Source organism: Pelobates fuscus, chromosome 6 (genome assembly GCF_036172605.1).
Source record: "Pelobates fuscus isolate aPelFus1 chromosome 6, aPelFus1.pri, whole genome shotgun sequence".
Lineage (NCBI taxonomy): Eukaryota > Metazoa > Chordata > Amphibia > Anura > Pelobatidae > Pelobates > Pelobates fuscus.
Window position 1 is genome coordinate 89,011,377 of NC_086322.1, and position 26,978 is coordinate 89,038,354.

The window sequence follows — 26,978 nt, forward strand, 5'->3', positions numbered from 1 at the left end:
AATCAATTGTTGTACCCTTCATCATCTTGGGTGATGTTTGGGTATGTAAAGGCTATAACATACCATTGCCTTGCGGGATCTGGAAGAGACCTACAATGGAGATACCACTCTGGGTACAGACGCTCCGTTATAAAGGGTTTCTCAGTTTCCAAAATAATTAATACATACAGTAATCAAAGGTTTCAAGTAGTATATATTTTAAGATCTAGTTTATTCTTGCCTTTTTTTAGAGTAATAGAAAAAAAAGCCACACAAATAAATATAGAACAGGCACACACACCCTCATGTTCATTAGTGTATTCAGATAATACTCCAAGGCACCGGCTACAATGTGTAAAACATTCAGGTTAATGATCTAAAACCAGGTTAAATAAATTTATTGCAAATATAAAAACTGTGTATACGAAGAATTGAAAGAAGTGTACCGCTCAGCATGGAATCAAACCTCAGGAGAAATATATATATATATATATATATATTACAGAAAAAAAGCACATGAAATAAAACTGGACTATTTGGGGCTTTACAGGAATCCATAAAAATTTTAAGCTGTGTTTTTTTTTTTTTTTTTTTGCCATTCTTTGATTTACTTCCAAAAGAGAGCAAAAACTTCTAACTCCAAAACCAGCTAAGATCCAGAAAAAATGTAAACGCAAACATTATGGGACATTGTTCACAGAGTACCGGTATTTTTTTTCTGTTTTATAAAATTATTAGCTAGGACAGTTTTCTATGATTTTAGTTTCAACAATAAAACTGAGCCTTCCTTAGAGGAGAATAGATTTTGGTTATCTTCTAAAAGATGGATTAGTAGATAATCTCTTATAGTAACAGCTATAAATAAGTAAAAATTCAGGAAAATTAGTGCACACCTTACAGAGGGAATGTCATGTTTTGAGATTGCTTTTTAATATTAATCCAGGAAATAAAAGTAGAGGTTTCATTGTTATGTATATTTTGTTTAACAAAACCCAATTCTGACATCACATTTATCTTCTGAAAAGGCAGAGACAGGGTACTTTACAAAAATAGCTTCTTTTTTCCCCAGTGAACCTCTGATAAAATTAAAATTAATACTAATCAAATAATATAAACTTTGGCTACTTTTATATTTATGGAATTAAAAAAAAGATCTCAATATAGACAGGTCCTCTTTAACTGCATAGCAGAGACTAAGTGCACTCATGTCCTCAATAGCTCAATGGAAGAGTATATACATTTACAGTACTCTTTGAATAATATTAAAGGGATCCTATAGTGCCAGGAAAACAAAGTTTTCGTGGCAATATAGGTTTAAAAGGTGCCCCCATCTCTCGCGCCCCCTCTCCCGAAGGGCTGAGTGGGTTAAAATCCATTCAGCCACTTACCTGAATCCAGCGCTGGGTCAGGCTTCGCTCACGCTGATGTCGGCGGGGGAGACCTAATGCGCATGCGCAGCAATGGCAGCGCTCGCATTAGCATTTCTCCCTAGGAGAGCATTGTTCAATGCTTTCCTATGGGGAAAATCTAACGTTGGAGGTCCTCATGCAGAACGTGAGGATGTCTAGCGTCAGATAACGGACCAAACATGGGTTTCAATTCCAGAAGCTCCTGCTGTTGCTGTATGGTAGACAGTCAGTAAGGGCAGACTTAGAGCTGCAATGTAAACAATGCAATGTTTTACATAGTGGCACTAAGTGCAATAGGGACACAGTACCCAGACCACTTCAATGAGCTGAATTGGTCTGGGTGCCAACAGTGTCCCTTTAATGTTAATGCTTCACCCCAAATATTTATTTATATGGGCTTCAAGTTAAACAAAAACCCACAACTTTCTTCTTTATCAATGAGTTGGCCTAACACTGTAAAAAAGCATTAACACTTAGAGTAAATCTGGAATCTCTAGTTATCTCCTTATGTGAACTTCAATCATTTTGGACTCACACATATCTATATCAAACAGGTTTGGCACGGGTTGCTATAATTAACGTAAAAAGTACCTGATCTGGTGAGCCAGAAAGAACAGATTATGATGGATTGTGTTAGCATGATATTCTGGGCTTGTAAATAATTCATGGGGTGTTATTAATGTCACTGAATATGGCATATAATAAAACTGTAAATACAAGTGGTTTCCATGCAAATATTTTTTTTCACACACATAATTACAGTAGCACATATCTGTAATGCTGCATTGGTAAAACATTTTAATAACACTGTTAACATGTTTGTCTTATGTGGCTCACATAAAAAATGTCATCCTAAAGGGTTTTGCATAATACTGACAATTGCTGGTTTTGTTGTTTTAGAATGTTGCTAAACATGGGTTTTCGGAAGTCTGACATCCCATGTTTTGTCCCTCCACCTTAATTCGGAAAAGAGTCCCATCTGCGCACATGCACAGCTTGTAACGCTCCCATTCCCCATCATACAGTAGCTCCCCTGTAGTAGAACTGGGGAGCCGAGACGTGCTGACCATCACTGTGCCATTTAGGATTATACTTTGCTCCTGTTGAAAGAAGTGCAAAAAAAAAAAAGATAAAGCATTAGAAAAAAAATAAAAATATAGAATTCTACAGACATTTACAGGAGTTTCAGATTTCTAACTTGAAGCATGGTTCCTGTCCTAATAAATCTGGTGGCATTGGCTTATATCATTATTGTAAAGAAAATTAGCTAACTATCTTAGATCTGGTAAGTAATGTGGATTGCAAAATGTTCTCATGTCATACATTGAAATTTATAGTTAACCAATAACTGCAAATATGGTTTAATTCTAAGGGGATCTTTCTAATACATTAATGTAAATTTGCATATTAAAACAAGCTGAGAAAGGTATATATAGGTTACAGATGTGTTCTCTTTCAGATGTCAGCCATGCCTGGCACCCAGTTTTGTCCTCTGAAAGCACGTTATTTGGTCTACTGTGAGTAAGGCCCTGTGAAACTCATCCTTTTGTACAACTGCAAGTTCATTAACGGTAAACCCTCTGGCACCAGTGCTGACAGGCTGAAAATTTGTTTGATAGGTGGGTCATTATAAAGTGGTGTGGAGGAGCTGGATTAGATCATAGGAAGGTACATGACTGGCCACTGGGCCAAGATATGATCTATTATTATCTAAAAATAGATAATAAAGTACAGAGGACAATGTGCAAAGCCCCTCAGGACACAGTCACTAATCCAGCAAGCATTGTAACAACAAAAAAAGTTTTTTAACCAACTTACTGCTTTTAGCTCCATGTCTCCACCCATTCTGAACTCTATGCTCTTCCCCATGATGTATACACCTTCATTTCCACGTACAATAATACGCCCATCGACTTTTATATTAAGGTCGCTTGTAGCATTGCTGGTGATCTGGGAATTAAGACAAAGACATAAAACAAGAAGACAATGCAGCACACATAATTACTGCACTAGCCATAGGCAGCCCTCGACTTACATATAGTAAACTTACAGGAATTCACATCTACATGGTACCACATTTTATACCAAGGGCCTGATTTAACTTTTCACTAATCCCTTTCACACGTCACTTGCGTTTTTGAGTCACACATCGGTTATAACAAGTAAGATTCGCATCTATGGTTTACCCTTTCTGTAGATGCCTTGAGGACATTCAAGGTTTTCACACCTTTCGGCAAATGAAATTCATGCTTCTCGTAATCTGTGCTGAACAATGTATTCTGGGTTCTGGGGTCAACAAATTCCATACCAACATCACTGGTTACAGAGGTCTTATCTTTGTCCACAACAAGCTTTGTTGATCCTTGTTGAAAAATGACCTGTTGCAATAAAAGGCAGTTAAGATAATCTTTTTTGTATGTGTGTCACTGTAAATACCAAAATAAGTCAAACAAAACACTATTCTAAGATTAGTGCTTTGCCTTATAGCAATCTCTATAGGCCAGTGATGGCAAACCTATGGCACGCGTGTCACAGCTGGCACGCCAAGCCCTCTCTGTGGGCACGCAGCCATAGGTCGCCTGGGGAGCACTGCTGGCGCTGGTCAGCAGCCTTAGGCCCCCCGGCAGCAATGCAGAGTAGGCACCTGCCTGCCCAAAATGGCATGTGCCATCTCTGCTTTCGTATCGTTGGTGGGTGGGTGGGATGGAGGGCTGCGAGGGAGCACTGACTTATGTGCTGTTCCGGCACTGCTCCCTCCGCTGAAGCCGCCGGGAGACAGGAAGAGGAGGAGGAGATGCTGTGGGAGAGGTGGAAGAGATGCTGGGGGAGAGGTGGAAGAGATGCTGGGGGAGAGGTGGAAGTGATGCTGGGGGAGAGGAGGAGGAGATGCTGGGGGAAGAGGAGGAGGAGATGCAGGGGGGAGAGGATGAGGAGATGCAGGGGGAGAGGAGGAGGAGATGCAGGGGGGAGAGGAGGAGGAGGAGATGCTGGGGAGAGAGGAGGAGGAGATGCTGGGGGGAGAGGAGGAAAATATGCTGGTAGAGAGGAGGAGGAGATGCTGGGGGAGAGGAGGAGGAGATGCTGGGGGAGAGGAGGAGGAGATTCTGGGGGTAGAGGAGGAGGAGATGCTGGGGGTAGAGGAGGAGGAGATGCTGGGGGTAGAGGAGGAGGAGATTCTGGGGGGAGAGGAGGAGGAGATGCTGGGGGGGAGAGGAGGAGGAGATGCAGGGGGAGAGGAGGAGGGGATGCTGGTGGGAGAGGAGGAGGAGATGCTGGGGAGAGGAGGAGGGGATGCTGGGGCAGAGGAGGAGGAGATTCTGGGGGTAGAGGAGGAGGAGATGCTGGGGGTAGAGGAGGAGGAGATGCTGGGGGTAGAGGAGGAGGAGATGCTGGGGGTAGAGTAGGCGGAGATGCTGGGGGTAGAGTAGGAGGAGATGCTGGGGGTAGAGGAGGAGGAGGAGATGCTGGGGGTAGAGGAGGAAGAGGAGATGCTGGGGGTAGAGGAGGAGGAGATGCTGGGGGGGGGAGAGGAGGAGGAGATGCTGGGGGGAGAGGAGGAGATGCTGGGGGGAGAGGAGGAGGAGATGCTGGGGGGAGAGGAGGAGGAGATGCTGGGGGTAGAGGAGGAGGAAATTCTGGGGGGGGAGGAGGAGGAGATACTGGGGGGAGAGGAGGAGGAGATGCTGGGGGGAGAGGAGGAGGAGATGCTGGGGGAGAGGAGGAGGAGATGCTGGGGGAAGAGAAGAAGGAGATGCTGGAGGGAGAGGAGGAGGAGATGCTGGAGGGAGAGGAGATGCTGGAGGAGAGGTGGAAGAGATGCTGGGGGAGAGGAGGAGGAGGAGATGCTGGGGGGGAGAGGAGGAGGAGATGCTGGGGGGGAGAGGAGGAGGAGATGCTGGGGGGGAGAGGAGGAGGAGATGCTGGGGGGGAGGAGGAGGAGATGCTGGGGGAAGAGAAGAAGGAGATGCTGGAGGGAGAGGAGGAGGAGATGCTGGAGGGAGAGGAGATGCTGGAGGAGAGGTGGAAGAGATGCTGGGGGAGAGGAGGAGGAGGAGATGCTGGGGGGGAGAGGAGGAGGAGATGCTGGGGGGGAGAGGAGGAGGAGATGCTGGGGGAGAGAGGAGGAGGAGATGCAATTTCAGTCTGGCATGTAATCATATTACAAGTTGAGTATCACCTTGTACACATCTTTGGCACAGTTTATATGCAGATTTGGTGCAGCTGGATGGACAGAAACCTGATAAAAAAAATACATGTCCATTGACATACATACAAAGCTGCACCAAAACCGGATGTAAGACTGATGTAATTCTGATGTAAACTGTGCCAAAGCAGCATGTAAGATGTGTGCAAGCTGCAGGTGGATAGGTGGGAATAGGTCCTTAGTTAGGTGAAGCACCACCGAGCACCAGTGTGTTTTCATTTACTAGAATTTATGTTTTTTTTCAATAAAAACAGTTTGTATCATTGAACTCTGTGTTGTGTTCTTCTTTTAAAACAAAAGATGTTAATTAGTTTGGACAACTGTATGAGTTGTTTTGTCTAAACTTAAACCTCAGTATTCAAGTTTAATTGCCGTGTTGGCACTTTGAGGAAAAAAAGTTTGTTTGTATTGCGGTTTGGGCATTCGGTCTCAAAAATGTTCGCCATCAGTGCTGTAGGCTGTAAAAATTGTTACACTGCCACCTGGTGTTATATTAGAGTATGGATTACATTTTTCCATCAAAGCTACATATTTTAAAACCAGCTGTCCATGAGTGGTTAACTGGCATTGCATCTTTTCCTAAGTTATGTTTCAAAGCTGTTGTATACAGCAAACACAGACTCCAGGGAATCCATGTTTAAAATGGAATGAGGCAAAAATGTGATTCTTTGTTGAACTAATTTGCATATACCCACCCAGAATCCTGCGGTAGTAACATCACTGCAGATTTGTGATTTCTGTGGGAAAAGCAAGTCTTATGGCTTGACTGGTGTGCAGATTTTTGTTTAACATTGTATTAACTATTTTTAAACCACATAAACAAAGACTTGTTTGTACGTTATCCTGCCTTGAACCTATGCGCTACCTAGTTGCTTTCTCTGAATCTTCATTTTCAGATTCGATTTTGTGTTTTTTCCGTTAATTCTTCAACTAGCTGTATTTACATTAAGTGATTTACTATTTTACTGTTGAAAGCCAGATTTGGAAGTTTGCCAGGGAGTCCTATCTTTCTCCTGGATAGCTGCCCCTACCAGAAATCTAACCACAATATCCTTTTACACACGTGACCATTGACAACCTTGCCATCTATTATTTTAATTTATTTAGCCCCAACATATTCTGCGAAGTAGCTATGTTTAACAGTGTCTTTGTATGTATTCATATAAAAATATGTAGGGGCAATGGCTAGAGAAAAAAGATTTATATAATCGTCAATAATTACAACTAGCTGTGTTTTAGAATTTGGACGGGTTGGTCTATACAAGTATATTTCTGTTCTTCATTGGGTTTGTTCTCCGCACACTGAAATGAGAAAAGAGTGCATTTAACTTACAGGCTGGTTGTTGCCAGTGATCACAAGATCTTCCTTCCGCCGTCCTCCCACAGTGCTCTTATACAATGGTTGTACTATTCCCATGTCAGACACTTGCTTAAACCGGAGTAAGCCGCTCTCGTGGAACTCCAAACTGTCACAGCCATTGGGACCAATGCGAATCACAACCCAGATAACCAAGGTGATCTAGAAAAATTATCATCAGGATAAATAAGTAAATTGTACATAGCTCCTGGTTCTAATCCATGCTCACGTTAAACTATGTTTCTTGAAAACATGAATAATAATTCTCAGTTGTGGAGACAAAAAATACAGAAAATCATTTTCCAACATGTTATATTTCTCAGCTGCAAACTGCAATCAGAGTGCGAACAATATAGATGCGACACAGTTAATGTTACCTAGAGGATAACTGGAAACAAAAAAAAAAGTCTAAAACCTTAATTTAATGCCATTAAAATAGAAAACAAACTGTCTAGACTAGAGTATTGAGTATTAAAAAACCAAAAAAACAAAATTAGTTTACTCATGCATACAGTGCGAAAAAAAAAGCAAAAAAACTTTGGATAATCAGATGGTTGGTGTCTCCACTCTTCTCTCAGCTCATATGACAGGGAGGTAAAGGGTTAACACATTAGATAAGGGTCACAACTTGCTTCTGTCCATTCCCTGGTCATGCATTTTGAAAGGGGAGGAAAAAGTACAATAAGGGATCCTGGTTCTGGTCATAATCTCCAAACTTTAAGAGGGTCTTATGGCAACCCATATGCTTGTGAACTTCACTTCTATTAGATTTCCTGTTTGAAAATTACAAATTGCACAAGTTACCAATCACTGCTCGAGTGCATGTTGTATATGTACAACATAGAAGCAGTTCAACTTCTACACAGCTACTAATGCAAAGACCACTCTGAGGGAAACTCCCAACTTAGGTGTGCTTACTTGTACTTACAATTAAGTTGATGACGGCCAAGATAAACAGGACGATAATCACACAAATAGCTAGGTTGCCTTTCCGACCTCTCAGGCCAGTCTTATGCAGACGATCTTCATCGATGGGTATATATCCAGCTTTGAAATTACTGTTGTGTTCTTTGTTCACATTTCTGCGTTCAACAGCCTTCTCACGCATTGACTTCTTGACTGGCCCATTTGAACTCTGACAAAGACATAGAACACATTTCAATTCAACCAACTGCTGATTTCATTATTATTATTTTATTATTTATATAGCGCCATCAGATTTCGTAGCGCTGTACAATGGGATGCAACAAGGGCAGCAATCCTACACTTGAGATACACACTATTTACTAATGTCACCCATCTGGATGTTTACTGCAATAAACAGAGGACAAGCAGGAAATCATTGCAACACCTTTGTTCTTGCCTAGCCTTTAGGTTCGGCATTGGTTAATTGTTATGGACAGCTCCAGGAATCTGTAACCTATAGGCTTACTGCTGCCAATTTTGTCAATATTCTCACTTGCTAGCACTATCTTTGATTTGTGTGTTTTGCTTAGCAGGGCTAGACAAATTTGTTTAGAATCTACGAGCCAGCTAAAAAGTTAGGTTAGCCATGGTGAAACAGACACGGTGTGAGAAAAAAGGTGAGTAAAAACACCTTTCTTGTGCAATTGGAGGGGGACAGGTACCTATACATACACAGAAACACAGACTGACAGACACAGACACACACACTCTCTGACAGAGACACAGACACACACAATCTCTGACAGAGACACAGACACACACACTCTCTGACAGAGACACAGACACACACACTAGCAGACACACTCTCTGACAGACACAGACACGAACAGATACACACACTTTGACAGAGACACACACACATGTACTGAGGTTTTTATTTTAATTGAAATCCACCCAGCCTCCCTAACTTTGATCTTTCCCTTGGGTCCAGTGGGGCTGTTCTCCAAACTTCCTGTGAGCTAGGGAGCAGAAATCTAACTGTAGCTCCGCTCTGCTGTTTCATGCTCTGTAGTGATGCCAGGGCCGGAATGGCGAGGGAGCAGAGACGAGCTGCAGGCAGATTACGTCTTTCTCGCACGTCACTTACAATGCTCCCGTGGCCTTAAAGGGCTGACATCCCAGGCACAAGGGTGAAATTTCTAGTCGCCATGGCAACCTGGCGCCTGGGATTTGTTGAGCCCTGGCTTATAGTATTTCTAGACACTCTTGGGGTTTCGATTACTAACTTTTATGTCCTTTATTGGATTAGAAACTGTACCATTTTTTTGTGGGCCACGTTTATAGCTCCTGCTTGTACTAGTTACACATTATTAAAGGGACACTCCAGGCACCCAGACCACTTCTGCCCATTGGAGTGGTCTGGGTGCCAACTCCCACCACCCTTAACCCTGCAAGTGTAATTATTGCAGTTTTTTATCTGCAGGGATCAGTCTCGCCCACCGGCCGACGGAGGAAGGAGGAGCGGCGGGGGAGGAGCAAACAACGACGTGGGACATGTCGCTGCCTGAGGTAAGTGACTGAAGGGGTTTTCACCCCTTCAGTAACCGGGGATTGGGGGGTGGGAGGGAGAGGGACCCTCCAGTGCAGGAAAACGGATCGTTTTCCTGGCACTGGAGTTTCCCTTTTAGCTAATAGTCTACATCAAGCATGTCAAACTCAAAATGTGGCACGGGCCACATAAACAAGGTTTAAGTGATACCGGAGAAACTGACGGAAGCCAAGCACAGAGAGATGGACACAGGTTTCTTCAGGAAGGAAGAGATTCTTTATTGGATCACCGATCGGGACTCAGAGGGACTAGCGTCACCAAAATACAGCAAAATCTGAGCCCCGGACAATAGTGCAGGCTCCTTATATAGGCATATAACTCCTCCCATATTAAGCTCCACCCACACATTCCCTTGACCAATCAACACAAATAAGAATTAACTTCCTGTTTGACCGCATGGCTTGTCCAGCACAATGGAGGAGGGGGAATACTATATCCTGTATTCTTGCACATGCTCCGTACACTACTGATCGTATCTTGCCTCGTGCATCCAACTGATCGATACGTCAGCATATGCACGTACACATGCCACGTGGTAATCTCGGCCTACTAAATTTATTTTTACCGAGATTCCACCACATTCCCCCCTTTGATGCCTCTTGATATTTTACAATTACTTGAGGCATCACTTAACCTTGGTTTGCTTACACCGCAAGTTACCTTGAACCAGACCAGACTTATCTTATGATGTGAATCTTCAACATTCATCTTCTTGCATTGGTTCTCCCTGATCTAGAGCCCTATATTTATATATCGCCATTATCTGTGCAGCAGCCTTCCTCTCTGCTATACTTCCTATCAGGCTTTGCACAGACCTAACTACTAAGGGTATAAGACACGGTAGGAGTAGACACAACAGTAAAATCAATAGGACTCCACCTACCACTGCCTTAAGCCCTCCGAACCATTCATACCAGCTACCAAACCAACTACTTGGATTGTACCCTTTCCATACCTGAGTAGGCACATGCGCTAGTTTAACCATATGGCTAGTAAGCTCAGCTATTGCTTGCCCTTCGTCATCTATTTGAAGACAGCAATTGCTTAGGTTAAACTTCCCACATACACCTCCCTCTACTGCCAAAAGGTAATCCAAGGCTAATCTATTTTGGTAGACTGCTGTCCTCATCCTGGTGTTATGTTTCACTAGGAGATTGAGCGCTTGTGATGTCTCATTTGTGATAATCTCAACCACCGCCTGTAATCTTATAATGCGGTTGAGCATATAAATAGGGGTTCTATAACCAAAGGTACCATCCTCAGCCCACGTGGCTGGCCCATAATAATCTATGATACGCTGGGGAGGCCATTCATTATCTTCCCAGGTGCCTATCTCTAAGGGTCCCCTTTTCTTCCTATGATTCACATCATACACTTTAACACCTAAAGTCTCACCTGTTTCAATCGGTAACAAGAAGAAGGATGGTTTGAGCATACCCAACACACATGCCCCTTCCCAGTCCTGTGGCAGCTCCGAATAGGCTTTCTTACCACAGATCCAGTACAAATTTGCTGGGGCTCTCCAGGTAGATATGATGGATAGATCAAACCACACGTCCTTTAAATTGGCGTATCTAGCAAACGGGTTAGATGGTTCTGAGACATTTGAAGCCGACCACCAAGTTGTATTCTTTGTATCATCATCATAAGCTTTTTGCCCTAGACAAGTTAATTCTCCTACAGAAGTGTTATACATTATTCCTTTCCTTGCTATGCAAACATAACCTATGATGGAGGTCTTTAATCTCCACTCAGATTTACCTCTAACACTCAAATGATAATCAGCTTGTGCAGATATTAGTTGGTCAACTGCCTCAGAACCGGACATTACCTCCTTTGCTTCCCAAGGCCATTGGTCTCCCATGTTAGTACCTCCACACACATAGCAGTTGGTAACATTAAGACTACCGGCAATACTTTCGGCTAAATCTATGAACAGGTTCTTAGCGCTATGGGGGATCTTATTATCTATACTCATCTCTTCGTAAAAGGAATGGTATACTTGATGAGTCTGGGAGGATACCGTATCAGTCTCTATTCCTATAAACAATAATGTCCCAGGATCTAAACCCGTCCCGTATATCTGAAACCCAAATAAATTTCCATACTTATCTAGGAACTTGTCGGGGTTATTAATAAGTATATGGACTGGGTTGCATTCCATAGACTTACAATAAGGGCTAGTCGGCAACTTAGTCACTATCATGTCTTTGTCTACTGTCTGTCCCCATGTCGCCCACCCCACACAAGACCAATATGGACAAAAGTTATAGTCTTTATTTGGGCATCTAGGACTCACATATTTATTTTTGCTACTGGGACAAATGTATTTATCGTTAGACCCATACGTCCTCTCCCATCTAAGATCCCCACATACATTCCACGGCTTTCTACCACTCGATATCGCTTTACACGCATCAAATAGCAGAACACCCGAAGAATGTACGGATTCTAACACCGTCTTATTAATTAGGGTCCCTGAGGATCTCCATTCCTGAGAGTCAACCAAATTGTACGAGGTTGATACTCCGGACTGAAGCACTTAGGTTCTCCTACTCCTAAATGGCACACACTATAATCTATATTTAGGTATCTACATCTCGATACATCTCCTTTACACTCGTATTGTGAATGCCAGATTAGGGTTTGGGAAATATGGTTACCTGTTCTCGTAGTCTTAATGCATACCTCACAGCTAGGAGTGTCGGTACCTCTACCTTCCTGAATATAAAAACACATATAAATAAACACAATCAAAAGCACATCTTTCGCCGTCATCCTCAGTCTTCGTCCGTGCGATGGAACCTCAGCTTCCAGGATGTGAGGGCTGCAGGGAATGGAGTTCTGCTCGTCTTCACAGGTGTCCCTTCGAGACTTTCCTGGCTTATACACTATGTGATGGTAAGCGGACAGGCTTTATTATGGCCTTCTCACTCACACCTGTAACAATAAAATTTGTAATCCACAATAATTCCTCGTTACTCCGACTGAGTAGTGCGTTTCAACCGGATCTTGCAGGGATTCTCTGGATCTGCTGTAACTTGCCAAGAATCGACTGCCGCTGGTTTAACCCTGGAGTGATGTATCCACGGAGTCACTTCTGCTACTTTTATCGCTGTAGGGGTAGACAAAAGAACAACATAAGGACCTCTCCACTTGGGCCCTAACGGTACATTATTCCACTCTTTAATCCACACTTGATCTCCTGGATGATAACTATGAACAGGGGGATAAATATTCACAGGTAATCTATCTTGTACCCATTTCTGTACCTCCTCCATAGTCTTACCCAACTCTACAACCTGCTGCCGGGTAATTCCTTCTCCCAACTGACTCAAATCCCCCCTTAAGTTACCAAGTACGGGAGGTGGTCGCCCATACATAATTTCAAAAGGAGAGAGACCCATCCTTCTGGTAGGGGTACTGCGGATTCGCAATAGAGCTATAGGTAAGAGAACGTTCCACTTAAGTTGGGTTTCCTGACACATTTTAGCCAACTGGTTCTTAATAGTTCTATTCATTCTCTCTACCTTACCAGAACTCTGGGGTCTATATGCAGTATGAAGCCTCCACTTTATACCAAGCATATGAGTCAGTTGTTGTAGGCACTGGTGAACAAAAGCTGGACCATTGTCCGATCCTATAGAACAGGGTAGTCCATATCGGGGTATTATTTCTCGTAGCAGGAATCTCACAACTTCTCCTGCTTTCTCTGTACGAGTAGGACATGCTTCTACCCAGCCTGAATAGGTGCACACAATTACCAGCAGGTAACGATGTCCACCCGATTTAGGCATCACTGTAAAGTCTATTTGTAGATCGGACATGGGGAGTCCCCCCATAAACTGGACTCCTGGTGGCTTTACTGGTCCTTGTCTTGCATTATTCTTAGCACACGTTACACATCTGCGTACAATGGCCTGAGTCAAGTTGGACAATCTTGGTATGTAGAAATGTTTCCTGAGAGATTCTTCAGTACTGTCTCTCCCAGAATGTGTCCCGTTGTGATAATTTTGGACAATTTCTACCGCTAGCGATGCTGGTATAACTATTCTTCCATCTTCTAGCTGATACCACTTGTTCTCCAGATACTTTCCCGGTTCAGTCTTTAACCACTCCTCTTCTTGAGCTGTATAAACTGGAGTCCATTGGGACAGTGGAGTTGGTATAAGAGCAGCTATATGCCCCACATACTCCTGTCTTCCTGATTCAGCAGCACGCTTAGCTGCACTATCTGCCATCCGATTTCCCTTGGTTACATCACCATCTCCTCTCAGATGCGCTCGACAATGTATGATACCGACTTCTTTCGGCTCCCACACTGCTTCCAATAGTTGTAGGATTTCAGCTGCGTACTTGATTTCTTTGCCTTCTGAATTCAGTAGTCCTCTTTCTTTATACAAAGCTCCGTGGGCATGAGTGGTTAAAAACGCATACTTAGAGTCCGTATAGATATTTACTCTTAACCATTCAGCCAATTGTAACGCTCGTGTTAGTGCTATTAATTCTGCCTTTTGTGCTGATGTTCCTTTCGCCAGTGGCCGTGCTTCTATCACCTTGTCTATTGTTGTTACTGCATATCCTGCATAGCGGATCCCTTCTTTCACATAACTACTGCCATCGGTATAATATTGAACATCGGGGTTCTGGATGGGAAAATCACGAAGATCTGGTCTACTTGAAAATACTTCATCCATTACTTCCAAACAATCATGTTGACTTTCAGTAGGTTGTGGCAAAAGGGTAGCTGGATTTAAGGTGTTTACAGTCTCTAAATGCACTCTTGGGTTTTCACACAACATTGCTTGATACTTGGTCATACGGCTGTTACTAAACCAATGATTTCCTTTGTAATCCAACAACGTCTGTACTGCATGTGGGACTCGTACATAAAGTTCTTGACCCAGAGTGAGTTTATCGGCTTCAGCTACTAGCAGGGCGGCTGCAGCTACGGCTCTTAGACAAGGTGGAAGTCCGCTGGCCACTGCATCCAATTGCTTAGACATGTAGGCAACAGGTCTTTGCCATGATCCCAAGTACTGTGTCAATACTCCCACAGCCATTCTTCTTTGCTCGTGTACATATAAGTAGAATGGTCGTGTGTGATCAGGTAGACCTAATGCTGGGGCACTCATCAAAGCCTTCTTCACATCTTCAAATGCCGTTTGCTGTTCTTGGGTCCATAAGAAGGGGTCGTGCTCTGTACCTTTGATGGCTGCGTACAGAGGTTTTGCTAGTATCGCATAGCTGGGAATCCATATCCTACAGAAGCCTGCTGCCCCCAAGAATTCTCGCACTTGTCTTCTATTCTTGGGTATTGGTATTTGGCAGACAGCTTCTTTTCTCTCTGGCCCCATAATTCTTTGACCTTCAGAGATATGGAATCCCAGATACTTGACAGTTGGCAAACACAACTGAGCCTTCTTTCTGGACACCTTGTATCCTGCCTTCCAGAGAATATGTAGTAGATCGTGCGTTGCTTGCTGACATTTTTCTTTTGTAACTGCTGCTATCAACAAGTCATCTACATATTGTAACAATACACACTCTCCTGGGATGGACTCGAAATCCAGTAGATCTTGACTTAGGGCTGAACCAAATAGGGTAGGTGAATTTTTAAACCCTTGGGGCAGTCTTGTCCAAGTCATTTGGCGTTTTGAGCCCGTTACAGCGTTCTCCCATTGGAAAGCGAAAATACATTGACTTTCTGCGGCAATTCGGAGGCAAAAGAAGGCATCTTTGAGATCTAAGACTGTGAAGTAAGTAGCCCCGCCCGGAATTAAAGCAAGCAGGTTATATGGATTGGGTACAACTGGATGTATGCTAACAACCGCATCATTGACTGCTCTTAAGTCCTGCACAGGTCGATACTCATCTGTACCGGGCTTCTGAACAGGCAGCAATGGGGTGTTCCAGGGGGAAGTACAGAATTTTAGGATACCATACCGTATGAACTTATCCAGATAGGATTGGATGTTCTTCTTAGCCTTCTGCGGAATGTGATATTGTCTTAGGCTCACTGGATAAACCCCATGTTTCAGTTCAATTTTTATTGGTGGAATATTGCGGGCCAGTCCTGGTGGGTTGTTCTCTGCCCAAACTCCTGGTATGTTAAACAATGTCTCATCACTCCTAGGGTTTTGGCTAGTCAACACTGTATAAAGTCGCCACTCTTCTTCCTTTGGTACGGATAAAGTCATAATACCTGAAGGTCCATTAAACTTTAAAGATGTTGTTCCATTTGGTAGGAACGTAATCTGCGCTTGTAATTTGGATAGCATATCACGTCCCAGCAATTGGACTGGACATTCAGGCATATAAAGGAATTGGTGTTTTACTACGTGGCCTCCCAATGTACAGAGTCGACTTTTAAGAACCGGTCTTTCAGCACTTCTTCCAGTTGCTCCTATCACAGTAATAGTCCTTCCAGATGGAGGAGCAACTAGATTAGTCACCACTGAATGTTCAGCACCAGTGTCGATCATGAACGCACTCCTTTTCCCCCCTATTGATACATCGACCATAGGCTCCGCTCGACCAAGGGGGATGGAGCCCGGTCGGTATCAATAGTCCTCCATGACCGTGTCAGCCAATCCTACGAAGTCCCTACCTTCTCTATCGCGGGACCTTTGCGCTGCTGGAATATACCTGTCTTCCCTAACACTTCCTCTGTTCCCATTACTCCCTCTATAACCATTACTCCCTCCGGGACCTCCTCTACCTCTCGCTCTGCCTCTAAAGTTTCCGTAGCCTGCCCTGGGTTGGTCTCTCTCGTACTGCTCTCTTTGCGGACATTCGTTCCTCCAATGCCCTTCTTCCTTGCAATACGCGCACTGATCCCTACTCAAAGGCTCCCTACTCCATCTATTATTGCCTCTATCTGGGCCACGTCTATCTACGCCTGCGATCGCTACCGCTAGCATATCAGCCTTTTTACGCATCTTGCGCTCTTCCTCTTTCTTACTTTCTGTATCCCTGTTCATATAGACCTTATTAGCTACCTCCATTAGTTGGGAGATTGACATACCTGCAAACCCTTCTAACTTTTGTAGCTTGCGCTTAATATCTCCGTATGCTTGGCTGACAAAGGCGGAGTTAACCATTCGGGAATTGTCTGCGTCTTCCGGATTAAAGGGGGTGTACAAGCGGTACGCCTCCAATAATCGGTCATAAAAGACACTGGGCGCTTCATCGCTTTTCTGAATCACCTCAACTGTCTTCGACATGTTAATGGCTTTCTTTCCTCCGGCTTTCATGCCAGCAATTATAGCGTCTCTATAGGCTCTGAGTTGAACCATATCAGCACCATTTACGTTCCAATCGGGATCAGTATTGGGATAGTGTGTTGCGGCCCATGCTGCTGGATTAGCTTGGTTCAAAGCACGGGCTCTATCTTCTAATGCTTTAATGGCTGCTTGATTTATTCTTGTCCTTTCCTCATTGTTAAATAAAGTCATTAGTAACTGCTGGCAATCAGCCCATGTCGGATTATGCGTCTGTACTATTGAGGTGAACAGATCAGTCATGGCTTGTGGTTTCTCAGTATACGAGGAATTATGGGTCTTCCAGTTTAAAAGGTCGGTAGTGGTAAATGGGACATATACGAAGACTGGGTCAGCGTGTGCCATTTGTCCTGCGGCATCGATATAAGCTGACCCGGGATTTAAGCGAAGAGGCATCTGATAGTGCTTTAATTGTTGGGCACCAGTCAACTGTCGGGTTTGGATGGGGCTACGTAGGGAAGCGTCAGTCATGGGTTCCGGTCGGGGAGAGATAGGGTATGGGGATGTGGGAGGTTGGTTTTGGGAAAAGGTAGTGAATAGAACACTTCGGGCCGAGCTAGATGAAGCTTGACCGGAAGTCTGAAGTGGCGCCAAATCAGGATATTCGTTTCTAATGGGGGTGGGTTCTGGTTCCGGAAGGGGAGATTTAGTACGAGGGGGGGTGGATCCTGTACTGGAGGAGGAAGCGGAAGTGGATGAGGGTAATGAGGGGAGGGGTGCAGGACTTCCTGCGTTTGCGTCACTTCCCCTTAACGGAAAGTAAGGGGGCGGCAAAGGGATCTCGGACTCAGGGGGCGTGTCCAAAATGGGCCTAACACCAGTCCTAGTGGACGAACAAGTCCTGGCTACCATGAGGCGACACTGCTCCTCGTGGCATGTCTGGAGCCATTTTGGCGAGTCATTTACGGCCTGTCTCCAACAGTCAATATAAGGAAACTGGCCGTAAAGTTCAGGCCTACCTGATACAGCCACGTGTAAGCGCTGTACCAGAGTTAGATCCAAACTGCCACGTGGCGGCCATGCCGCAACCAAAGTAGGCCACTCCCTAGTGCACAAAGTAACTAAACGCACAGAAGACATCTTAACCCCAAAATCACAGGTTTTGAATCCCTTTTTAAAATTCTTAACCATACATCCTAAGGGATCCGGAATCGTTGACTGCGACGCACCCATTTTTAACAATGGAACGTCGTCGACAACGATTACTATACACGCGTACTATTCAACAGTCACACCCGTTTCCTCTGGCAACAGCACCACGTGGTACGGTTACCAAGTGAAACGTACACAATAACAATAAACACTCAGGGAATTCCCGTACACACAGCTGCTACACCAGTCACTATATAATCAATATTATGCCCTTTGGCGTAACTATACAGTCACCCACGCTATAATTCTCTATATACGAATTACCCGTCTATAACACACCCCAGTAACATCGTCTTTTACAAATAGCGGTTACAGTACGGTTAGCATAGGTCAAAGCACAAGTTAAGGTCACAATACAATTATTAGTGGTTATGGTGTTAAACATGCAATGGACGACAATGATTAGTACTTATTATACAATGTCAGTAAATATACAGGGTTATGGTACCGTGCACTATAATACAGCAACACACTATTAACACTCTCGCTAGACGGCTGAGCTCGCGCTATCTAACAAGATATACACTTTACTAAAACAATCGTTAACACATTTACAATTCCCAACTAAACTATTGGCCAGTACCTTGAATGGACTACCTAAAACTATATACACCCGTTTTGGTTAGCCACACTGCCCAATCACCACATATATAGCGAGCTAGAGAACCGAATTTACACAGGCGCCTCTTAGTCGCACTATACAACGAGCTAGAGAACCGAATTTACACAGGCGCCTCTTAGTCGTACTATCAAAAGTCTAGTGGGTTCCAAATTTACACGCCTTCCCACTTAGCCCAGATAGGATGAGAACTAGCGAACCGAATTTACACAGGCGCCGCTTAGTCTCCCGGTCCCTCCGACCTAGCGAACGTAATATACACCCTAGAACGCTAGTCTAGACAAGACACCGGTGTCCGGCTAGGGCTATTTACACCAGAACCCCGCCTGACTAACCAAATCAAACGGTCTGACTAAAGAGCGTTCGATCGAGCGGTGCGCCTTCGCTCCTTCCCTCCGACAGAGGGGGCAGATACAGATTCAAAAACCCCTTTGGGCCTACCGCACAATCGGTATACCCCTAGCGGGTCCTGCCGTCTAAAACAGCAGTTGTCTTACCTCCTCGTTCCTGAACCTGAGTTCACACTCATCGACGGGGACACCCCAGCACTTCTCACGTAGAGGCCGATGATCTCCTGGACAACAGACCAGTGGCGCCGAGACGAAGGGAGGTCCACGCAGAAGTTCAGGGGTGCAGCCGTAGAGAACGTGGGCAAAGATAGACCGTCTCACGCCTCTGCCTCTCAGCTACCGTTGAACGATGAGCTTCCCGGCCAATGCACCAAATGATACCGGAGAAACTGACGGAAGCCAAGCACAGAGAGATGGACACAGGTTTCTTCAGGAAGGAAGAGATTCTTTATTGGATCACCGATCGGGACTCAGAGGGACTAGCGTCACCAAAATACAGCAAAATCTGAGCCCCGGACAATAGTGCAGGCTCCTTATATAGGCATATAACTCCTCCCATATTAAGCTCCACCCACACATTCCCTTGACCAATCAACACAAATAAGAATTAACTTCCTGTTTGACCGCATGGCTTGTCCAGCACAATGGAGGAGGGGGAATACTATATCCTGTATTCTTGCACATGCTCCGTACACTACTGATCGTATCTTGCCTCGTGCATCCAACTGATCGATACGTCAGCATATGCACGTACACATGCCACGTGGTAATCTCGGCCTACTAAATTTATTTTTACCGAGATTCCACCACATAAGTTTATGTGGGCCGCACACACACACACACACAAACACATACTCACAGACAGACACATACATAAACACTGACACACACACAAACTCACTGACAGACAGACACACACATACAGACACACACACACTGACAGACACACACATACTTGCTGACAGACACACACAGACAGACAGACAGACACACATATACTTGCTGACAAACCCACACATACACACATACTTTTCTTTATTGCTCCTTACCTTATGAAGCCGATGGGGGGCATCTCTCTGGGGTCCTTCCTGTCCCGCGCACGGTTTAGTGATGCCAGGTGCCGGAATATTATGTCATATTCCGGCGCCCGGCTTCACTTCTGTCGGCGCGCGAGAGGGAGCGGTGAGGAGCTGCAACATTGAGCTCCCTCGCGGCCCTCCTCCCCGGCCAGGTAAATGTTAGCAGAGTAGGCACCTGCAATTTGGGGAAAGCAGGTGCCTACTCTGCTATAACACTGAGCATGCACTTGCGGCTCGCTGGGCCGCAAAGATGGTCCTTGCGGGACGTATGTGGCCCGTGGGCCGCGAGTTTGACATGCTTGGTCTACATGATACCATGTACGCATGTATGTGTCCTCATACTTTATATTCCTACAAACATACATGTTTTATTTTCATCCTAAAATTATGCATATTTACTACTGCAATTGGTTTTCAAATAGTCCTTTGCATACCATACTTTAAAGTTATAAATGGAGGTACTGTTGTATTGCATGACATTGTGTATTATCCACTAATGTATCTGACTATATTTTTGCTACTTGTATAAACTGTGTAATGTCCTGTATTTGCGTTGACTCTTATATACTTTGATCTGCTGTTTGTGCTTTGCTTAAACTCAATAAATATTGATTGACATAAAAAAAAATGCCAAAAACGTGTTGTTCAAACTTCAGGCATTACTGAGTTAAGTAGAAGAAGCTGAAAGTGAAATGTTATGTTTTTTGGGTTTTTTTTAATATAAAAAACATGTTTGATAAGAGTAATTATTCTATGTGGCTGGAAGATTACGGTAATTGTACTAAAGGATTACAGGAGCCAGCCTTATCTAACCAAGCCAACAGACACTATGGCAACCCAGCTATACAATATAATGGGCCTTACAATCTCCTGAGTGACAGCATTAATCTAGTAAAAAGCACAGCTTCCTTATGGTAACCTAAATGTTTTTTTATCTATCCATAGCTTGCTTCTAACACCCACAACCCTTCCAGATTAAATCATTTGATAGTTAGATTTTTATTTGTGGCTACCTTTTGATGGTATGAGCAGGGAAGCGATTTTAAAGGGAAATTATAAGCCCCTCAAAAACACCTTTTTTATTTCTTGTAGCATACAATAAAATATGCTACATGTCCAGTAAGATATGTTCAGAATGCATGCATGAAAATTTCTACATTAAGAACATAAACTCATTTGAGTAAGGTCAAAACTGCTCAAATGAACACACCTGGACTGATGATAGTTTACGCCCCAACATTCCACCGATATAGCCTGATCATACTATTGTTAATCCTTATTTGGGTTTTCTACCCACTTTCTTCAATGTAATTTTCTGATGATTAAATGAAAAATATAAATAAAGATTGTCTACCCTCCCCTACAAAACTCATGTTGTGGAATATACATCTCATGAATCCATTGTACTGCGCTGCAGAAAATGGTGGAGCTTCATAAATAATATTAAATATGTTGATTATATAGATGCTGGCAGATACCATCTGCCTATGATGGCAGCAGTTTCTCATAAAATCATGTCATCACAGTGGCAGCAGACAGAATCAATCAATGTATTTGAAAACACAAACACTTTTTAAAAAAATGCTACAACTAGGTTAAGTGGCATGTAGTCATACACTACTATATATATATATATATATATATATATATATATATATATACACACACACACACATACATATATACATACATACATACACACACACACACGCATAAAAAGGTTTTGATTGATATTCCCTGTTTAAATGGTAGGCATACTGTAGGTCTCTCTGATACTGGGTAATTGTGAGTTATAGCTAACAGAATGTACTCCCTAGTAGCCACAGGCTTTATCAACTAAAATCCAGATTTGATTTAGCTGCTAGAATTCTCAAACAAGAGCCAAAATATTTTGATAATAGCTAATCTTCGAAAATTCTAATGTCCAACTGGAAATTTAAAGGAACACTAGAATGGCATTTTTCAAAACAATTTAGTAGATATACCACCAATGAATAACATGCATGCATTTATTGATGTTCATTAGGGGTATATCTAAAACAGCCTGCACAAAACTACAGATCTGCGGTCTGCAGCCTTTGGTGCCCTACCGTTTTTTTCCTCATTGAGCACATGGCTTTCAGACCACGTTTTCCAGGCTGAAAGCCAGTAAGCTGATGTGGGCTCTCGGGAAGCCTGCCAACAGGTAAACTTGTACTTGTGGGAAAAGGCTGGCCCGCTAACATGTAAACTTGTACCCGCCAACAGAAAAAAAACCTACCTGAATGTGATTGGCAGGCATGGAGGTATTACGTTATTAATAAAAGTGCTGGTTTCATATAGAAATCAGATCTTTTATATACTGCAATTAAGAGAAGATGCTCCTCACACATAAAGCACTTAAGCAAGCCAACGTGCTTTTTGTATGTGGCATGTCCCTTTAGATTCACTCAATCATATTGAGCAGTCACTCATTTTGAGGCTCATAACGGCGGCTAAGTAAATGGGCATACATGCAGTTGCTCATCCACTCTCCCAACTCTACCTTGTCTCTTTGTCTGTTAGGGCTGTGGGCTACAGTTAATTATAACCATGCTGATATTTATGTTAGTTGTTTTTGGCTCACTCCACTAATGGGCCAGTTTTTTGTTGTTGATAAAACCCATCAAAAAACATTTAAGCATTCATCTCAGCTGTATAAGTTTTTTTTTTTTTTTTTAAAAACTAGACTTTACTTGAGATAATGAGGTGTATTTCTTGGGTGGTGATTTTGGCTCTTATTCTCTCCTTCAATTAAAAACACAAGGATTAACGGCTTTCTCCGGAAAAATTTATTCACTGCTCATATTTTAAAAAAGTAAAATATGACTTATTTATTTTATCATTAAAAAAAAAAAAAAAAAAACTTACAAAAGATTTTCAGTGTAACGGCTCAACCCTTGGTGCTACCATACCAGTCTTGCGTTTCGTGTTGTCAATGCACATTGTCAAGACCACTTATTCTGTCCATTCCATAATGACAACTGTTAACGCTAAACCAAATACTGGGACCATCAAGGGGAGAAGTAAGAGGTGGGAAACTGGACACTTCTGTTGTGGACACACTCGCTGTCTCCTGTTTGAGGATATTCGTTGTTAATGTAATAATTTTTTAACCATGTCACCGTGTCATTTACATATGATTGTTTTGCACCATATTGTTGAACTAATTTTAATAAAGATGTTTCTCATAAATTGGATAGAAACCTAAACTCACTGAACCCAAGAGAAGATGCAATTTTATGAGCCCCATCTGCTTTGGCTTGGATTGATGAACACTGGGTACTCAAGTAGTTTTGTAACGTTTTCTAGGTCATCAGCAATGTCACATTTTCTACTAAAAAACACTTTTGATAAAGCCTATCCAAGGAGAAACGCGTTAAGTGTATTGTTTATAACTTTTTTATCACTATTTTACTATATATTGTATTTCTTTTATTATATTTTTTTTTAAATTAAAGTACTTTTTTAATTGGACCATACTTTGCTGCTGTTGGATTGTTTGGAGCTATATCCCTGGTGGGGATCATACCACCCAAGCGCTTTGGATTGAGCAAACCGGAACTTGCTCATTAGCATGTGAGTAGGCTTAAACTATTTATTTATTTCTGCTTACACTCCTTTTTTACGGTGTACACTATTGTGGTTCTGTTTGTTTATCCCCACATATATACGGAGGGAAGAACTTGGTTTTACACCTGTATCCTTGAGTGGGGATCATACCACTTCAAGCGCTATCAGAGGAGCCAGGTTTTACGGCTCCATTACACGTGAGTGCACATTTTATAGTTTTTACCTACCCTTGCTTCATAGCTCTACATACTTCACCATATACGATTTTTATTTGTTTGTTTTTTATGAGGATACCCCCTACCACATCTACAACTTGAAGAATTGCCTCTGCACTTGATCCATAGGCGGGGATTATTCCGCCTAGGCGCATACACTGGAGCTGTATTGAAGCTCCAGGAAAGTGTGAGTGCACATCTTTTATTTTATCTATCACCACTACAGTTTTAAATACTACACTATTATTTCTTCTCTGGTTCTCTTCACATATACGTTGTCAAGGATTACTGAAGCGCTGCACCTACCCCCTTGTTTTTATTCAATTATATATTTTAATCAGGACAGGATTCTCTTCAGGAAGTCTGTATATTCACACCTGAATATCACCTGACAGAGAAATAAGACTCAAATAACCCCCTTAAACTAGAATATTCTTGAGATTCCCAAACTTTTATTTAGAATTAAAATAAATAAATGTAAAAATATTTTCAATAAAGACAAAATGGGAAAACAAGGGGCTGGCTGCACTCACCTAAACATTCTTAAATGGGGTGCTGCTGGGGGCCAATAAGTACAGTAAAAATAGAAATCCAGCGCACTCATTTATCTACTAAACAGCTACTTTGATGCTGACAGATTTGACTAGTTTTATTAAAAACACCTAATCTAGGCAAAAAATAATGATGTCAGCATCAAAGTGTTTAGTAGATAAGTGAGTGCGCTGGATTTCTATTTTTACAATAAAGACAAAATAAAAAATATATATATTTTGCTAGGTATGATTTGCTTAATAAGACTTGACTTCTGGCTTCTCTATAAAAATAAAATATTTGGTTAAATGAGTAGGAATACAAACAATTCTTAATGCATCGATAATGTGTTAGGAGTGCATAATTCTCAGAGGTAATTTATTTCAGTGACACTTCTGAAAAGAAGCGTCTACACAAAAGCTACATTAGAGGAACACTCTCAACACCATAACTACTACAGCCTACTGTAGTGTTTATGGCATTGACTGGCCTGGTTTCCTTCAAGGGTAACTTGTCAAACTGTTTAAGGACCTGGGGTCCGCCAGCTGCCACCTTCTCTCTATCTGAAAGTTCCCTACACAAGGCTAAGCCCAGCGGTGCATGGCTTTGCTCGTAGGCTGAGTGTAGGTTGTCAAACTGTCCTCACACTGACTAGTTACTTACACTGGCAGGATGCCAAGGCACTCCAGATACCATAACCACTACTATGACTGCTCCTTTAACTTCTAAAGATTGTATAATCTTTTGATGTATAATGCCCATAGCGCTCTAATGCTAAACATTAACCCCCACATTACCTACATTACCACACTAACCCAAAACTATCATGTAATATTAAAGATATACAGCAATGATGCAGCAGCTAGTCTTTGAAACTTATCTACATAAGTGATGTGTGAAGAGTCTGTGGAGAGTTTATATAACACTGATCTATTTGAAATGTGAGAGATCCTTGAGTGACAGCTCTTGCAAACTCATGGTTGTTAAATCTTGTGAGAACTCCTGTGCTATATCCAGTGCTATGTCTAGAGGCAGCTCCTGTGACAGCAATGCTTGCTCCAACCACTGGCAGACCCAATGCTATTCTCAGTGTCATACAGTCCAATCCAGAGGCAGATCCAGTGCCATACTCACTGCCATAAAAACCAGAGACAGCTCCAGTGCTATATAAGTGTCATACAAACCAGAGGCAGATTCAGTGCTATACTTATTGCCAAACAATCTACAGGCAGATCCAGTGCTATACTTATTGCCATGCAATCTACAGGCAGATCCAGTGCTATACTTATTGCCATGCAATCTACAGGCAGATCCAGTGCTATACTTATTGCCATGCAATCTACAAGCAGATCCAGTGCTATACTTATTGCCATGCAATCTACAGGCAGATCCAGTGCTATACTTATTGCCATGCAATCTACAGGCAGATCCAGTGCTATACTTATTGCCATGCAATCTACAGGCAGATCCAGTGCTATACTTATTGCCATGCAATCTACAGGCAGATCCAGTGCTATACTTATTGCCATGCAATCTACAGGCAGATCCAGTGCTATACTTATTGCCATGCAATCTACAGGCAGATCCAGTGCTATACTTATTGCCATGCAATCTACAGGCAGATCCAGTGCTATACTTATTGCCATGCAATCTACAGGCAGATCCAGTGCTATACTTATTGCCATGCAATCTACAGGCAGATCCAGTGCTATACTTATTGCCATGCAATCTACAGGCAGATCCAGTGCTATACTTATTGCCATGCAATCTACAGGCAGATCCAGTGCTATACTTATTGCCATGCAATCTACAGGCAGATCCAGTGCTATACTTATTGCCAATCAATCTACAGGCAGATTCATTCAGTGCTATACTTATTGCCATGCAATAAGTTCCAGTGCTATACTCAGTGCCATACAATACACAGAGAGCCCCCGTGCTATAATCAGTGCCTTACCATCTATACTAGACAGTCCCAGTGCTATACTCAGTGCCATACAATCCATAGAGAGCTCCCGTGCTATACTCAGTGCCATACAATCCATAGAGAGCCCCCGTGCTATACAATCTATAGAGAGCCCCCGTGCTATACTCAGTGCCATACAATCCACAGAGAGCCCCCGTGCTATACTCAGTGCCATACAATCCATAGAGAGCCCCCGTGCTATACTCAGTGCCATTCAATCCATAGAGAGCCCCCGTGCTATACTCAGTGCCATACAATCCATAGAGAGCCCCCGTGCTATACTCAGTGCCATCCAATCCATAGAGAGCACCCGTGCTATACTCAGTGCCATACAATCCATAGAGAGCCCCCGTGCTATACTCAGTGCCATACAATCCATAGAGAGCCCCCGTGCTATACTCAGTGCCATACCATCCATACTAGACAGTCCCAGTGCTATACTCAGTGTCATACCAACCATACTAGACAGTCCCAGTGCTCCCATCCCCAGTGCAGCTGATGCTTTTCATATCTGGATGCGCACACACCGTTACATCCCATCTTTTCAGCGGATGTTTTGCATGGCACACAAACAAAATAATATATTTATATATGTCTACCACTCCCTATAATGGCCGGTCTGTGAGTCCCCACCATAGAGCGCAGCATGCAGGCAGCACCCACCAGCAGCACTGACCTGCTCGGCCGCCGCCATCTCTTCCCTCAGCCCAGAGTCTGACAGCAGTCCC

At 43.1% G+C, this 26,978-nt stretch overlaps 1 protein-coding gene across 3 annotated transcripts; it reads right to left on the reverse strand.

The window, feature by feature from the left end:
- Positions 1-175: 175 nt before the first annotated feature.
- SGCB (sarcoglycan beta) lies at positions 176-26,978 on the reverse strand. Of its 3 annotated transcripts, none has more exons than XM_063458001.1 (6): positions 26,927-26,978; positions 7,878-8,084; positions 6,926-7,111; positions 3,575-3,766; positions 3,207-3,338; positions 176-2,488 (listed from the first exon to the last, which is right to left on the reverse strand). In XM_063458001.1, the coding sequence occupies exons 1-6, from the start codon at positions 26,942-26,944 to the stop codon at positions 2,285-2,287; spliced, it is 939 nt and encodes a 312-aa protein (XP_063314071.1). In that variant the 5' UTR covers positions 26,945-26,978; the 3' UTR covers positions 176-2,284. The 3 variants fall into 3 exon arrangements, with proteins under 3 accessions (XP_063314071.1, XP_063314072.1, XP_063314070.1); XM_063458002.1 differs by having other exon boundaries at positions 26,884-26,935; XM_063458000.1 differs by lacking the exon at positions 26,927-26,978 and adding an exon at positions 21,158-21,202.

What these genes read in the sequence shown, in the direction of transcription:
- SGCB (XM_063458000.1), bottom strand. Translation starts at nt 21,187, where the DNA reads ATGTTGGGGCGTAAACTATCATCAGTCCAG. An exon ending in TCACTGGCAACAACCAGCCT is followed by an intron (nt 3,767 to 6,925) that starts GTAAGTTAAATG and finishes TTATTGCAACAG; the next exon opens with GTCATTTTTCAACAAGGATC. An exon ending in TCAAGGCATCTACAGAAAGG is followed by an intron (nt 3,339 to 3,574) that starts GTAAACCATAGA and finishes CTTAATTCCCAG; the next exon opens with ATCACCAGCAATGCTACAAG.